Source organism: Nannobrachium achirus (assembly GCF_963921795.1).
Source record: "Nannobrachium achirus genome assembly, chromosome: 7".
Taxonomy (NCBI): Eukaryota; Metazoa; Chordata; class Actinopteri; order Myctophiformes; family Myctophidae; genus Nannobrachium; species Nannobrachium achirus.
In genome coordinates, this window is record NC_137816.1 from 16,848,995 (window position 1) to 16,866,912 (window position 17,918).

The 17,918-nt window shown below is 41.5% G+C and overlaps 1 protein-coding gene across 1 annotated transcript in view; it reads right to left on the minus strand.

The window, feature by feature from the left end:
* LOC308288605 (CUB and sushi domain-containing protein 1) overlaps positions 1 to 17,918 on the minus strand; it is an 803,860-nt gene that overhangs the window by 374,556 nt on the left and 411,386 nt on the right. Inside the window, 2 exon segments of the mRNA XM_080730076.1 lie at positions 2,775 to 2,899; positions 6,388 to 6,469. Coding sequence (XP_080586202.1) covers positions 2,775 to 2,899; positions 6,388 to 6,469 — 207 coding nt within the window.

The following is a 17,918-nucleotide window of genomic DNA, read 5'->3' on the forward strand; positions in this document are numbered from 1 at the left end:
TAACCAAATACAGTGTATATATAGTCTTTCTTTGTCACATCCTCCTCCATCTCTGCTCTCTGTCTCTCTCTGGCTGACAGGAATAGCCCTAGTCAGGAAGCAAGTCAGGAAGCAAGTCAGGCAGGTCCCTGCAGCCACACACACACACACACACACACACACACACACACACACACACACACACACACACACACACACACACACACACACACACACACACACACACACACACACACACACACACACACACACACACACACACACACACACACACACACACACACACTTATGCAATAATATGATGTGACAGAGACCCTACAGTATGTGTCTGAGCATAGGGGACTGCCTGTCCGTCAAATACGTGTGCGCTCACGTGCCTGCGTGCGCGCACAGTCACGCGCGCACACACACACACACACACACACACACACACACAGCTCATGGGGAGTATTGTAATGGTATGAGGTGTGACATTGTCCTTGTGGATACTAGCCTTCAATGTGTGTGTGACTGTGTGCACGTCCTATAGCTGTCTCTCTGTTCCGTGCGGAGCAATGAAGCCAACAGGGTATTGTCACTGTGTGTGTGGGCAGCTGGAGCCACTGTGTCTTTGCTCTGCCACTCACATACGTATTTAGTCAGCTAGTCAGTCAGGGCGTCATTAGGCTACATTCAGTGTCCCTGAGCTTGCGAGGAGAGTCTGTCTGCAGAATATATATGCAGTATTCTCAAACGGCTTCATGTCAAGGACCACACAATTACTGTGTTTGGCCATACAGACCCCCATTTGAAAAGATTGTGAGATCTATATAGAGCTATTTTTTGAATATGCAATGTAAAAAAGTGGTTAAACTGATTGTGATGCTATAATAAGTCATTTTCTTGGTACCCCTTGAAGTTCCCCTGGTGTTTCCTGGACACCCCCCACCCTCCCCTTTGAGGATCACTGCTGTATAATACTAATAAAATACTATAAAATGAATGCTAATTAAAAGTGCTTTATCTATCTACTTCAGTGTCTATAGGCTACTATTCTAGCATCTATATTACTCTTATAAAGTATAAAACCAGTAAGACTCCTTAATCGGGAGATAAGCAACCGTCAGATTATACCTTTTTGGAAAGTTTCAGAATGGCAGCCACCCATCATTTGTTTTTAGTTGGATCCTTCATGATAAATCAAATGAAACATTTAGTTAAGTGGCTATATTGCATATAGTTTTACAAGTGTGCCTGCACACCTGGCAGTATAGCTTTCCATTAGAAAAAGATAGAACACTGCTCTAACCGGAGGAACAATCGTGGACAACAGGTGGAGCTTAAAGTGCCATCAAAGTATACATAAAGGGAGCCACATGTGTCATCAGCTATTTTGCAAAAGGTTCCAATACAGCTGCAGAAGGGATCACAGGCAGCGCTTCTCCAAACGGCAGACAAAGGAACTGGGTGAAAGAAGGGCCTGTTTTCAGACTCCCATTACTCCCATTATGCTTATGCCATAGTCACCAAATTCCCTTCGATAATAAACCCATTTCAGATCAGCTGCACAGCAAAAAGAGAAAGTGTCGCTGGATATTTCAAGATTCTCAATTAAGATCACTGATCATATCAGAGGCAGTTACATCCGGGTTAACCAGAATGCTCCACAAGGGAGTCACTTTCACCTTGGCACTCATAATTCATAACTGATAAATCCCAGCGGATGTTAAGGGGGAATAGTATAAACCTTCTGGCTGGTGAATTTGGCTTATTTGTTTGGGTTTGCTTAGGCCTAAGCTAATTAGAAAGGCACCATTGCCAACAAAGATGTAGAGATATAGCTATTCAGAACACGCGCACGCATGCACGCACACACACACAGTGAGTTTATGGATAGACAAACTCACAACATAGCCACAACATATCTAGGATGACCAACACATACTGCTTGCACATACAATTTATTCCAAGATAGTGTTGTGTTTTATTCATACAAACATTAACCATTAATGTAATTGGTGAATATTCGGCTCCAGACCAGAGTATAGAGATGTGTGTTTTTTTTTAATGAAATGAGAGTAAAGCTTTAAATGTTTATATATCATTTAACTTTTTTTGTTATTGTGTCTGCATGAGTGTTTTATTTACATTTTATTATATTTATATGTCTGTGAATGATAAATAGCCTGGCACACAACAATAGCTGAAATGCTACTTTAATTAACCAGATAATACTGTATGCAAAATGTACATTATAGATAGAAAGGCTGTCAAATAAATAATTTAATGTTGAATAATCATCAACTTTGGGGAATACATGTGCAATCGATATACAGTATATACAGTATCATATAATGCAATTAGGCATGGCTACCGCTCAATGTTTTATAACGTCAGTTTGACCAAATCAGTGTGCGCTGGCCATCTGTGTAGCCTATGTTCAGAGCATGCGTGGACATGTCAGCCTCTCATCCATCAAAACGAGCCTAGCTAAACACATTCCACATTCATAACATGGATGCAAAACAGTGACACATTTTCCGCAAAAAAAACATGATTAGGGTGCGACAACTAAACTATTGCAGAGTTCAACCACATAAAGCCTAGCATACATATTCTGTTCCTGTCATAATGGGCGAACTTTCTGCGAAATAGGTGAAATATCACAACACATCGCAACACAACACAATGCATTGATGCATTGCAGTTTGCAATTCGATGCATTGCAACACAACACAACGTGACAGACAGACAGACAGACAGACAGACAGACAGACAGACAGACAGAAACGTACTTCTACAGATAGGTCTGTGGTCACTCCAGGCAGCCAGCGTGTCAGTAACTCGTTGACAGGTGATACTTTTGGATCCCTGCAGAACGTAACTGTCATCACAGCTGAACTGGACACTGGATCCAACTCTGTAGCATGGGAAAACAAAGCAAATAACATCTTAAATCTATAGAGCAGCGAAGTGTGACGTAATTTACACATCCTACCTGGTTCGCGGTTTTCTTCACACATTCTGAATTCCCATAGACCTTTTTTCATATTGCGTCATATAAGAACTGTGTTCCAATTATAAACAAATTATTTCAGCGGTTTGACTCTTGTTGTCGCCGAATTAGTTAAATTTTCACCAGAAACGGACTGTATCAAATATGAGTAACTGACTATCATAAACCATACAGAGCCACCTCTCCAACAATATCGCAAAGACCGTTTGTTTATTTTTGGACCACAATGCTTATATGAGACGATTTTAAGATGACTCAATGTTATTCTCCATAGAGAAATGACTTCGGTGGAACCGGGAGATGAGCGAGTCACGTCATGACTTCGTTGCTCTATAATTATGTGTTCAGCGTTCCCATAGTGCGTGCCCATCATCACAGCGAGAACCGGACACTTGATCCAACATGGGAGAAAATAATTAAATATAATGAAATCAAAATGATCATTATGCTATTAATGATTAATTGGCTCCTTAATCCCAGTATAATATAGCTGTCACCACAGCTGATTTAATTAGCTTTTTTAATTCCTCTCTTCTCTCCTCTTTAGTCATTTCATTGCTCTTCTCTCCTCTACTCTTCCTCCTCTCCTTTGTGTCTTTTGTGTCAAACGGTTCCGTTATCCTCTCAACCCCTCTCATCTCCATCCCTCAATTTGTTTTTTCACTTGTCCCGGTCGCCCCCTTCCACCCCCGGTCTCATAAACTCCCTGCTGTCAAATACATGTAAGGGACACCCCAGCTATCTAACTGTTACCCGGCGTGATGCCTTGTCTGAACAGCTTAATGTCCCCACCCTGCTGATAGACACAGCGGCCTGGTGCAGTACCACCTGGCCAAACATTCTATCTTCTGTAAGACCCTGCTTTAATCACTGGCTCCACCTTGTTATTGGACAGTGTGGTCCAGTACAGCCTAGCCGCCGGCCTCCCTCCCCGTGGCTCTCTTTCTACAGAGTCGCAAACTGTGGACCAGCGTTTCCCAACCTGTGGGCTGGGGGCCCACTGGTTGCCCACAGGTTGTACCATTTGGCTCACAGTTTGTAAGATTTGAATGATATATAACCAGTGGTGTAAAGTAACTAAGTACATTTATTCAAGTACTGTACTTAAGTACAATTTGGAGGTATCTGTACTTTACTATTTCCAATTTCCAATACTTTTACTTCTACTCCACTACATCTCGGATCCAAATATTGCACTTTTACTCCACTACATTTATTTGAAAACTTTAGTTACTAGTTACTTTGCACATATACATTATAATATTATAAAACATACATCAACCACTTTAGCCTATTTTATACCATGGCTGTTTGAAAATAGCCGATCTACAAGCTCACAGCGTCGCGATGCGACACGTTGTGAGCTTGTAGATCTGCTATTTTCAAACATTTTGTACTTTTACTTTTGGTACTTTAAGTACAATTTGATCCTGACAATTTCATATTGTACTTTTACTCAAGTACATTTTGAATTCTGGACTTTTACTTGTAACGGAGTACATCTACAGTGCAGTATCGATACTTTTACTTACAAAATGTGTGTACTTTTTTCCACCTCTGTATATAACACTGATATATAAAACAGTTACAGATCATCTAAACGCGCTTAGGTGCATTTCTGTGATGTCATTGGTGTCATTGATGGCATAAATCCTAACGACACCAGTCTTCTGCCAAGGTGCTCTCACAAACACATCTCACAAAGACTGAAATTCAGTTTCCCTAGGAGAATCCGTGACAGCTGCTGAAAGTTGGGGTCCCTATACAGGATAAAACACACCAAAATAAATATGCTTTAAGTAGCATGTGAGGGGTCAAACTAGGGTTTTTTACATGATTCTGAATCCATTGCAAGCATTTGTTTTGCACAAAAAAACATTCCTTGGGCAAATGGTTTAGTGATGAGTCATCACTTTTCACATTTTTGTGGGAGCCGCCTTTACCCCAAGGAATGTTTTCAGGGAAACTGAATTTCAGTCTTTGTGGGATGTGTTACTAGACACCTTTACAAACACATTGGTGAAGAAATGTTTTGGTAAGGAATTTATTCCAGGACTTTTTAAGTTATTCTACTATTAGACATGATAGAGCAACATTTCCTTCACAGCGTGGGGTGTGGCTTAAGATTCTCATGACAGTGCAAGCCTTTATCAGCCAGCTTCCAACTTTCAACAGTCAAACCTTGTGAAAGTTTTATCTAAGTTTGTGCTTTTCGGTCTTGAGGTTCCACCACGGTGTCACATCGCATCATCCATCTGTTCCCGGCTCCTGATTCCTGGTGTGTAATGATGATTAGAAGTGACTCTCTAACACACACACAGAGGTAATGACCTTGCTCAAACACAGGCATCTCCTTTAATAGGCCTACTGCATGTGCGCAGTGACAGTTGCTAATAGTGACGGGAAACAGCGGGAGTTAGACTTAAAAAGATAAATCTGTTTTTGTCTAAGTTTGTTTTCTCCCAAGCTGTATTTGGATGATTCTCTTTGACCTGCTGAGAGTATACTGAGAACCGGGTGAAACTGGAACGCAGAGCTTGGTGAATCACAGCGGGTCATCCAGATATTGTCGCCACAGTTTAAAGCTACAAGAGTGACTCATAAGGGCAAAGTATCCTTTTAATTCTGCTCAGGCCCGGGGCGCGCATGGTTAAGACTCAGATACCTGACAGCGAGTCGCTGGTTCCATTCCCGAGCCTGGCGGTCCTTTGCTGTATGTCACTCCCTCACAAAAACACATTTAAAAAATGAAATGAAACTATCTACCTCTCTACTAAGCCATTTATTGTTTATAAATTGCAGTGATATTGTATGATTAAGTTTACCCATCACTGGGTTCATACGCATTCAGGTGACAAAACCTCATGGGTAAGATATGGTCACAAGATTGTAGTCAACCATAACATTATTTGTTTGTCTTTCATTTGCATATTAATATAATATTATGTAAAATGTTAGCTAACATTAGCGGACTATCAGTATAGTCATCAGGTCTCAGAATTAAATTGACCCACTATGTTTGCTATTCAAATAAAGCCGAATCACAAAAACCTTTGGCTTGCTCACAAGCGATATGAATTTCATTCAGCTCTGGTTGAATGAAATGTAAACCTCTGGATTTGTTTGTAGATGTTGTCTATTCTACTTATTTGACAATATCAGGAGCATGGCGGTAATGTTAATGCCAATAAGGTAACTATAAATTAAACTAAACACATAGTAAGAGGTGAAAAACTGCTGTTGTATTTTTGGCAAACTGCAACACTATCCAAATGGTCTGGAAACAATTCTGGTCCCATAATCACAAAACATCCACTCTACTACTAAAGACACTTCTCTCCAAGACCTCCCCAAGAAATGTAAAACCGCAGGTAAAATGTAATGAAACTCACTGGAAGTTGGAACCCATCCTCTTGCCATTTTCTGGAACTCCAGGATCAGGGCAAACATCACCCGCAAGTCCACTCTGACTCACTGGGAATTCAAGAGAAGACAGAAGTCAGTGATTGTGTGATAATATATAGACAGATATCTTTTAACACAAAGAACTGAAGACATTGACCATTCTACAGCAGGGGTCTTCAACATTTTTCAGGCCAAGGACCCCTTGGCTGAGAGAGAGATATCGATGCAGGAACCCCCACTATATTGGATTCATGTTAAATGTGTGTTTTCAGACATATCACCACTTAAACGCACAATACTTAATACTAAATGAGTAAACCTTGTCTCTGTACTTGGTCTGCTCTGTTTTCCCTGTACACGAAAACTCTTTGCAGAAAATAGCCGATCGACAAGCTCACAGCGCGTCGCAGACGTGTTTTGAGCTTGTAGGTCTTCTATTTTCGGCTAATGTTCCCCCCAGAATAGGGACGTGAGGGTTCAAGCGGTTATTGTAAAAATAAAACATCACAAGATTTGACGGCCCCCCGTGCAGTATCTCTGATGACCCCCTGAAGAAGACCCCTGTTCTACAGCATTCAAAGTAAATTGTTATCGCTTTTGGAAAATAAATGAATATTCTTCCTAACAAGTGACGGCTGTGAAGTTGTGAATAGATGGATGAGGATCATGTGTTGACCTGTGACAAGGACCTCCAATAACATTTTTGAAAGTGAGCAAATGCACCATTATTACACTCAAATACTGCAGTAGGGGACATTAGTTAATGGATGGCTGTGGCTCTGTGAGAACTAGGTGTAAACTGTGTTTTATGTGCAGAGAGAGACTACTCAGAAGAGCATGCACATCACATTTCAACTAGCAGATACAGTACAGTATGACAAGGCACCTTTTTCCATTGATTAATTTATCAGATTAAGCATTTTTGTAAATTGAATATAGATTCCAGTATGATACACAGTCATATACTGGAATTAAAGTAGCATCCCGAAGAGACCATATGAAACAAGAGAAACTATAGTGGAAACTAGTTTTGGCTGAATAATTTATCTTTCTTTTATGTAAAGCTGTCTCTGAGGAAACATGGCAGCTGCCATTAATCATAAATAATATAATATAACCAATAAAAGAAAAAGAAGAATGTCCTTTCTGTCACCAAATTGGTGACAGATAGGGTTATGGGTTAAAATAAGTTAACCGCTTAAAAACCCTGTAGGCCTATTACTGTACTTCGTTGGCCGGGGTTCCCCAGGGGTCTGTACTCGGCCCCCTCCCTTTTCCACGCAAATCTCATCACCAGACATATAGCCGACTGTTCCTCTATCACGACATGCCCAGAATAGGAACACGTAGTTAAAATGGTGGAATATTTCTTTGAACGTGGTAGACATAAAAAAATAAAATGCAGAGAACAGAAGATGCTTGCTGATAGAGAAACAGATGGAGCGAGAAGACGCATACAATGAAAGAATGCGGGTCTTCACATGAAGCGGTTGATGGAAAAGAGAGGGGAAAAAAATAAAAGAAGCGGTGCACCGAGGATCCTGACAGCGAGGAAATAAATGGAGTGAAAATGACGGATACGATGAAAGAATGCAGGTCCAGGCAAGAAATTGCGGCAGGTCATAAATACAAGACAGCTATGAGGTCAGCACGGACACTGTGTGGCGGCCATCCATTCTGCTCTGAAAACCATGCTGGCGGATGGAAACCTTGTATGTCCAAAACCGTTACTTCTCAGCAGTGGTGGGAAAAGTATACGCAGATGTTTTACTTTAGTTAAAGTATCAATACTGCAATGTAGAAATACTCTGTTACAAGTACAAGTGAGGAATTAAAAATGTACTTGAGTAAAATTACGAAGGTATTGGTCTCAAAATGTACTTAAAGTGCCACAAGTAGAAAGTACTCTTTATGCCCATTTCAAGTTTTCAAATAGATAAAACTAGTCCTTGCCCGTTGTTGTGGTGTGTTCTGAGGTGAAAGTATCGGCTAGTAAGATAGAAGGATTTGAGACGTACAGTATCAGTGATGTCAGTCATTTCCAAATTTGGGCACTGTTTCAGCATGTGGCACCGTCATGCGTTGTTACGCTCGGCTAGTTTTGCTACGTTTGGGAAACACTGTACTATGACGAAGGGAGGGCGTTCATTTACGAAAAAAGACATTCAAATATGGAGGTAGGAGGTTTATGACCGACAGCCATGATATTCTCCCACTACACGGCCCATGATGCTCTTTAGGTTCCTAATCTTGCTGTCCAGAAAAGAATCGCACCTGTGCAATGTGCATTCTGGTATCAAACATGACACACGTGCATATCTCCTTGTATGGACCGTTCTGTCCGTGACACCAGCTGTGGTGATGTCCGTCTCTGCATACTTTCTATGACGTTAGTCTCGTGCTCATACGGACATGCACACAAAGCCAGATGTAGGTGCGGTTTGCACCGCTCAAGAACATATAACTACAACAGGAAGTGTGTGTGTGTGTGTGTGTGTGTGTGTGTGTGTGTGTGTGTGTGTGTGTGTGTGTGTGTGTGTGTGTGTGCGTGCGAAGGTAAAAGAAGGACATTTAAAATAAAATCACACGTCAGATAACAGATAGATACAGTACATACTGTACTGTAGATACACACATGCATATTGCATGCATGTATACATACAGTACAGTATATACATACAATATGTAGGGGTTAGTCACTTTACATATCTCATATTCTTTTTGTCTCCCCCCCCCCCCCCTCTCTCTCTCACTCTCTCTCTTTGGTTTTGTATTCTCACCTTGTTCACTGACACATCCTGTCATATAATCCATTCCTCTGCCTTTCTCTTTACACACACACGCACACGCACTCGCACACGCACGTACGCACACACACACACACACACACACACACACACACACACACAACACCATAGGATGCAGAAGTTTGTGCATCTTAGCATGAAAGAGCACCTGCTGATTTGCTGTGTACAGTATGTAACTGTGTGTGTGTGTGTGTGTGTGTGTGTGTGTGTGTGTGTGTGTGTGTGTGTGTGTGTGTGTGTGTGTGTGTGTGTGTCTGTTTGTGTGTGTTCGTGCCTATGTGTCTGTGTTGATATGATGCAAACAGAATGCACTGTCTTGTTGCTTTCCTCTGTCTTTTGATGTTCTGTCCAAAACCATAGGTTTTACACACACTCAGCTCACACACACAACTCTTGTCCCTCATGTCCTTTTTCACACTCCCTTTGTCACTGTGTCTCTATGTCTCAGTGTCATTGTTGAAATAAAAAAGGTGTTAGAAAGGTGTTAGCATCAAGTACAAATATTCGTATTGCTTGCGGCAAATCCAACTCCCACAAATAACAGGAGATTTTAAGATTTATAATGAGGACAATGTTGGGCAATTGTCAAATATCCTTTCTAGTCACTTGAAAGAATCCACCATTCCAAACAAAAAATGTTTATCATCCTTTTAGCATCACTTCCACATCTTTAAAGTGCCAAACATGGACCTTTCATCTGTTAATAGAAACACAATGGTTTTCACAATGTTAAAACACAATTTCCATTCCCGTTTCATCTTGCTGTAGTAGTGTGTGCAAAAGCTTTTCTGCACATACACAATCCTAACAGTAAACACAAATTTGTTTCAATAAGACAAACATCTTTATGTATTATATAATGATGGAGAGAGATTGAAAGCAGGTAGCATATCAAAAATAACCAACAAAGTATACTATAAAAAAAAATTGCCAAATTGTCAAATATTACCTAAGAAAGACGCAAACATTTTGGAAATCTACAAGATCAGCTATGTACTTGTAGATCTGCTATTTTTGAAGAATCGTAACACACACACACACACACACACACACACACACACACACACACACACACACACACACACACACACACACACACACACACACACACACACACACACACACACACACACACACACACACACACACACACACACACACACACACACACACACACACCCTGTATATACAGTACAGGTAGCTAAAATCCAAAATGACACAGATGCTTTCCTGCTTTTAATGTGTTAAAGATATGAACGGTGGGTAAATACGGTGTTAACTACATTTGGCTGAATAAAATAGTTTTGGCCAAACCAAAATGATACTTTTAATTAATTTATACTACAAGGAAGTACAAATTAGGCTTAAGATGTTAAACATTAATATAGGTCAGATGAAGAAAACTGTAGGTAATTAAAAACATACCTACAGCATTTTGTAGGATGTTAGAGAATTCCACGAAATTCAGTTATGTTAACAGCCACAAAAGGCCTGCAAAATAAATGTTCAGGGAAAAAAAGGAAACAAATATTGTCAAGGGGTAACGTTGGTAGCCTTAAGAGCAAAGTAACATCCCCCAAATCAGTTTTGGGCGGTGAGAGACGCGCTTCGGAAAATATGGGTCACCAAAAAAGAACAGTTTGCAAACCGCTGGGTTGGAGAAAAACTTTGCAAACCACTGGCTTATAGGGGAAAAAAAGTGCAATAATGTAAAAAAGAAATGCCGACTTTGAGGGCAAGGTACAGGCAGATAAATATAAAACTCATTCACTTTGGGAATGGGAAGCAGAGTACCTTTAAAGCAGTATAGTCATTACTATTGACCAGTGAACCATTAAAAAGAAAGTAAGGTCAGAGAAAGCGAGAGAAATGAGAGACAGATGATGCGTGCGTGCGTGCGTGCGTGCGTGCGTGCGTGCGTGCGTGCGTGCGTGCGTGCGTGCGTGCGTGCGTGTGTGTGTCGAGGGATGGGACGATATGAAAATTTCATATCATGATTTTTGTGACAAACGAAATTGCGATTTATGATTATTCAAACGATATTCACAATAATGAAAATCCATTATCCTGGGGCGGAACATTTGCCAAAAAATAGCAGATCTACAAGCTCACAACGCGTCACAACGTTGTGAGCTTGTAGATCGGCTATTTTTTGGCAAAGACATTTGATAGAGAGTGAAAAAAGACAAGTATCAAGTACGTATATTATAAGTACCTTTTACCAATTATAGAGGGTTTAGGTGGTACCGGATATGCAGCACGACAAATAAAAGGTGAATTGATCCCAGTGCATGACAGAGGACGATCACGATAAATTAAATCTCCACGATACGATTATCATGAGTGTTTTTTATCACGATAAACGATAATATTGCGTATCGTCCCATCCCTAGTGTGTGTGTGTGTCTATGTACACGTGCACCTCGGGTAAGAGCCATTGAGCCATGGAGCCCTTCAGGCGCTGTGTGGACGAGCAGAGTGCATGTGAAGTGCATTTTGTTGATATGCACTCCTCTGCTCTCTTGGCTTCCGTCTCACATCCTCTCATCATTTTTCTATCTCCGCCACCCTCTTGTGTTCCTGGGTCAATAAAGCCAAGACTAAAAACGGGTAAATGGTCTGCATTTCTATAGCACCTTTTAGCAAACGCTCTGCGTGCAATTACAATTACCTGGCTTCACCCTAGGGATGGGACGATATGAACATTTCATATCACGATTATTGTGACAAAAGAAATCGCGATTTACGATATTATCACGGTAATCAAAATCCATTATCCTGGGGCGGAACATTAATTTGCCAAAAAATAGAAGATCTACAAGCTCACAACGCGTCACAAGCTTGTAGATCGGCTATTTTTTTGGCAAAGACATTTGCGAGAGTGAAAAAAAGACTGTATCAAGTACGTATATTATAAGTACCTTTTACCAATTATTGAGGGTCTAAGTGGTACCGGTTATGCAGCTTGGCAAATAAAAGGTGAATTGATCCCAGTGCATGACGGAGGACGATATCACAATAAATCAAATCTCCACGATACGATTATCGTGAGTGTTTTTTATCACGATAAACGATAATATCGCGTATCGTCCCATCCCTAGTTCACCCACGTACACGCACACTCAATGCAAGGCAACAACAACATGCTCATCAAAAGCAATTTGTTGTTCAGTATCTTGCTCAAGGACACTTTGACGCAGTACCAAGGGGGACCCGGGGATGGGACCAGGAAGCTGCTCTACCTCCGGAGCCACTGCTGCCCCAGTGCTGTCATTGCTGACAGCAAGACACCTTGGCTTGTACAATGTCTCCATATTTAAACATATGCCCATATCACTGATATCATCAGTATATGCCCATATATGGGCATGCCCGCTTTTGTGCCCATATATGGACGGAGCTGACTGATTTGTTTTTGCGCTTAATGCCATGATGACATATTGAGGTTACTAGAAGCTCGGCCGCCCGCCAACTCGGGAACAATGTAAATAGGGGATGAATGCCCCGCCCTTTAATGCAAACCCCATTATACCTGTTGTCATAGGATCTGTTTTGACCATCTGTTTGTGTGTGTCCATTTATGCCCATATATGGGGATATCTGTCTGTCTACGTCCATTTTATATCCATATATGGAGATCTCTGTAGGACCCGTTTTGACCATCTGTTTGCCTGTGTCCATTTATGCCCATATATGGAGATCTCTGTAGGATCTGAATTGACCATCTGTTTGCCTGTGTCCATTTATGCTCATATATGGAGATATCTGTATCTGTCTGTCTGCATCCATTTCATGCCCATATATGGAGATCTCTGTATCTGTTTGTCTGTGTCCCTTTATGCCCATTATGGAGATCTCTGTATCTGTCTGTGCCTCCGACTGTGTTGCAGACACAGTGCTGGTTCCCCCTTTAATGCAAACCCCATTATACCTGTTGTCATAGGACCCGTTTTGACCATCTGTTTGCCTGTGTCCATTTATGCCCATATATGGAGATATATGTATCTGTCTTTTTACGTCCATTTTATGCATGCCCCGCCCTTTAATGCAAACCCCATTATACCTGTTGTCATAGGATCTGTTTTCACCATCTGTTTGTGTGTGTCCATTTATGCCCATATATGGGGATATCTGTCTGTCTACGTCCATTTTATATCCATATATGGAGATCTCTGTAGGACCCGTTTTGACCATCTGTTTGCCTGTGTCCATTTATGCCCATATATGGAGTTATCTGTCTGTCTGCGTCCATTTTATGCCCATATTTGGAGATCTCTGTAGGATCTGAATTGACCATCTGTTTGCCTGTGTCCATTTATGCTCATATATGGAGATATCTGTATCTGTCTGTCTGCATCCATTTCATGCCCATATATGGAGATCTCTGTATCTGTTTGTCTGTGTCCCTTTATGCCCATTATGGAGATCTCTGTATCTGTCTGTGCCTCCGACTGTGTTGCAGACCCAGTGCTGGTTCCCCCTTTAATGCAAACCCCATTATACCTGTTGTCATAGGACCTGTTTTGACCATCTGTTTGCCTGTGTCCATTTATGCCCATATATGGAGATATATGTATCTGTCTTTTTACGTCCATTTTATGCCCATATATGGAGATCTTTAGTGACTAAATGATCCGCAGGCCCACCGGACGGTCCTCCCTTAAGCCAAATTATTTTAAAGTAATCATGAAATTGCACTTGTGTGCGAAGTGAGCAGTGCTCACAAGCATGGTATCAAACAGGACACACATGCATATCTCCTTTGTATGGGCCGTTCTGTCCGTGACATCAGCTGTGTGTGGTGATGTCGGCCTCTGCGTTTCTATGACTTTAGTCTTGTGTGTCTTAAAGGGCCAGTTCACCTCTGGGACAACCAGATCTTATTTTATTGTTGTTTGGGACACGATCAACACAATCCTGAGTTATTTTTTGTGTTCACCTCTGGTTGTCCCAGAGGTGAACTGGCCCTTTAAGGTCTTAAAGGGATATTTCACTTTCAAAAAAGCTTTTGGTAATTTTATCATCTAATCAGGCTTTTATGAATACCCTGAACAGTTTTTAATTAGCTTGATTGAATATTTAAATATTTGATGTAAATGTTACCAGGCCCTCCAGGCTCAGGGCCTCTCCCCACACACACCCATTGTAACTTCAAACTTCATTTTAACCATGATAGATTCATTAAAAACACCCATTATTCTTTCTGGTGACTCATACTACCCTCCTAATACGTGAGCAGGCCGTGTTCTTTCGATAACTTTTTTCATTTATTTTTAATAATTATTTTTTTATATTACATTTTTTCCATTTTCCCAAATAATTATTAAAAATAAATGAAAAAAGTTATCGAAAAAACACAGCCTGCTCACGTATTAGCAGGGTAGTATGAGTCACCAGAAAAAAATAATGGGTGTTTTTAATGAATCTATCATGGTTAAAATGGAGTTTGAAGTTACAATGGGTGTGTATGTGGAGAGAGGCCCTTCCACTGCTCCCTGTTGAAAGTGGAATATCCCTTTAATACGATTTTCTTTTAAATGATCTGATGCTATAAGTCATAGCCACAATTTTGTTGTAGGCTACTGAAGTGAAAGGTAAGGTTCAGACAGCAGAGGTTCAGAGTCATAGTCATTACCTAAGCTCTCTCCAAGGCGAGGCAGAGGTGCTGTAACAATCTTGTTCATTTCCAGTCCCGGGTTGTGAAATTTACAACCAGTTAATTTTACAATTGATCACATCTTGGAGCGTGATTTGTAGACGGCGGCGCCCCGGCGTCATCTTGTTACAAAGCCCCGGAGAGAGCGTGGATTATGCATCAGACACTCGCCGTGATGATTCATTACCACGCCATCGTCGTTACGAGTAAAACTATCCGTCTTGATCTTTTGCCATCTTTATAATTATTCCACATTCACAGCAGTGTGATGCCGTAACTACTGGCAGAGAGGAACTCCCAGTGTGGTGCTGCTTGCTTCCGTGCGTGCCATTTTGTATCCCTCCACCCATCACTCTCTGTTCATCTGTCTTGTTTGTCTGTCCATCTGCCTGCCTGCCAACCCCCCCCCTCCTTTCTCGCCTGTCTCTCTTTAAAGCCTAAATTATACTTTGTCATATAAATGTGTCACTCAACCGTCCACAATATGTCACTTCATTTTAGTTGAAACTTTTTGGCTTTTTGTCTGTCTGCCCACCTCATATCTCTCTGTCAGTGTCTGTATGTCTATCTGTCTGTCTGCCTGTCCGTCCGTCAGGTCATGGTTAGCTGACCCTAACTAACCTTACTGCAGCCATGCCTATTATGAAACCAAATAACATATCCATATCCATGCATCAGGTAGGATTACAATCAACGGTGTGATTGTGATTCACAAGTGGATCATTCTCTTGGCAGTTAAGACCCTTAATCAGTCTGTCTCTCTATCAAATATAACGTAGGCTAGAGACTTGTACAGAGAGACTCTGTGATTAAGATTCATAAGCACTCCAATCTCTAGACAGGTAAAACTCATTACCATCAGTCACATGGTTCTATAATGATTACAGATTGCAGATTACACATCCTCTGCCATACAGCTGTAATATCCCTACTGGGACACGTGAAAGTAGAGAGAATCGCTGTTCAAAGACAGGTTTGGGAATGAAAACGGGCTCTGGAATCTACTTTAGGATAGTTTAATGAAAGTGGGTCCAAGGGTGAGAGAGTAAGCTTACTTCTTCTTGGTGTGTGTGTGTGTGTGTGTGTGTGTGTGTGCGTGCGTGCGTGCGTGCGTGCGTGCGTGCGTGTGTTTGGTACAAATATATAACGTTGGTCCCATGGTGGGACATTCCACTTACTCTATTTCAGTCTCACCATGACACAAAATACTAGGGTTTTAATGAGCCTTGCTCCCAGGGTGAGAAACACAAAAAAGAATTTAAATCGAAGACTGGGGGAAAAAAGGGGGAGAAAAAAGCTAACCCAAACTAAACGGAGTTGAGTCCAGGGCAGTTAAAGTCGTTATCCCCACTCTCTGACTCAACATAATGGTTACAGATAAGCAATGCGAATTATTATTAACATTACAAGTGGGATATGTACTGGCAGTGTTACCAGTAAGGTTGGAACTTGAGCTTGCCCACGCCCACCAGCGGTGAATAACTCTCATCCCAGGCGAGATCGTGCAGCATGCCTGATATGTCTGCTCTGCTCTGCTCTGATATGAACTGTGGTTGATTGACACTTAAAGAGGCCAATCTCTAGGCATGGTTTTAGCTCTTTGCATCCGAGGGTAAAGTCCTGTCAGACAAAGTTGTATGATGACCTAACAGAAAACAGGATTATAAAAACACGCACGCACGCAAGCACGCACGCACGCACGAACACACGCACGCACACTATCATCTAGCTAGTACCACAGATATAAAAAGCTAGATACCTCCTCCGCCGCTGCAGTTCATTGGCGCGACTGGTCAAACACCGCTGGCGGAAATGCGTAACTGTGGAACTGCGGAAGGCACTCTGCCCCCTCCAATGGGAAAGAGGGAGTCCTGACAGTCCTGCATCTCATTGGCCTACCGAGCTTCTCATTCTGTGACGCACAAGGAAGCGTCCTTCAGAATTCCCAAGAGCCCCGCCTCAGAATTCTGGAGGCTTGCATAGAGTTATTGGGAGGCTTGCCAGCTCTCTTTGACCAACGCCCCCCCACTGGAGGAGGTATCTAGCTTTTTATATCTGTGGCATATAGCAGTGGCGTCCATTTTGTATTTTTATCAATATTATTTTAAAGGTCTTGGAAAGGAAAATGTGAAGTATCCGCCCATCCCAACAGGAAGTATCCTATTCCCATAAACCATACTTTTACCAGTAAGAAATTCGAGTAGGTACTTTTTCCACCACTGACGGCAATACTAGCAAGCAGCCACACAGACAAGACGACACGGAGAGAAACAATGTTCCCCTTGGGCTCAATGCAAAGCGATGGTCCCTCGACGATGTCCTCTCTCTCTCTTTAAATAGGATAGAGTGAGCTTGCTTTGATACAGAGAGAGAGAGAGGAGTTTGCCTGCGATCGTTTGCTAAATTCGAAACAAGAGCGAATAAATAACAGCTGCTTTTTCACTTTTCCGAAATTCGCAGTCGGTGCGGTAGCTTGCATTGACTTTATAAGGTGTTTTAAAAAAAGCTAATTATTTGCAAATTCACTTTTCGCAAATTCGGCCCTGGTGTGTAAAGACCTTAAAGGAGTAGTTCACCCCCAAAATGACTTTTTTTCTATTGATTAGTCACGCCATGGAGACTAGAGTTCAATAATATTTTTATTTTTTTGTCGCATTCCTAAGACAAAAATGTGATAACAATAAATTTACCCCCATTCGTTCCGGATGGGGACCCGTTTCGAAACGGGTCCCCATCCGGAATCAATGGGGGGTAAATTTACTCTAATCAAAATTTTGTCTTAGTAATGTGACAAAAACCCAAAAATATTATTGAACTCTAGTCTCCATGGCGTGACTAATCGATAGAAAAAAAGTCATTTTGGGGGTGAACTACTCCTTTAAGCCTAGAATCAAGCGTGTATGGCAGGGGTATTTGACTAGATTAGGCAGGGGGCCATAGTTGTAAAATGACTTCAAGTCAGGGGCCACGAGACTGTTACAACAAAAATGAACAAATGTTCACCGTTTGTTGTGTGCTATAGGTCTGATAGGACACAACATGTCCATGTTGTGTC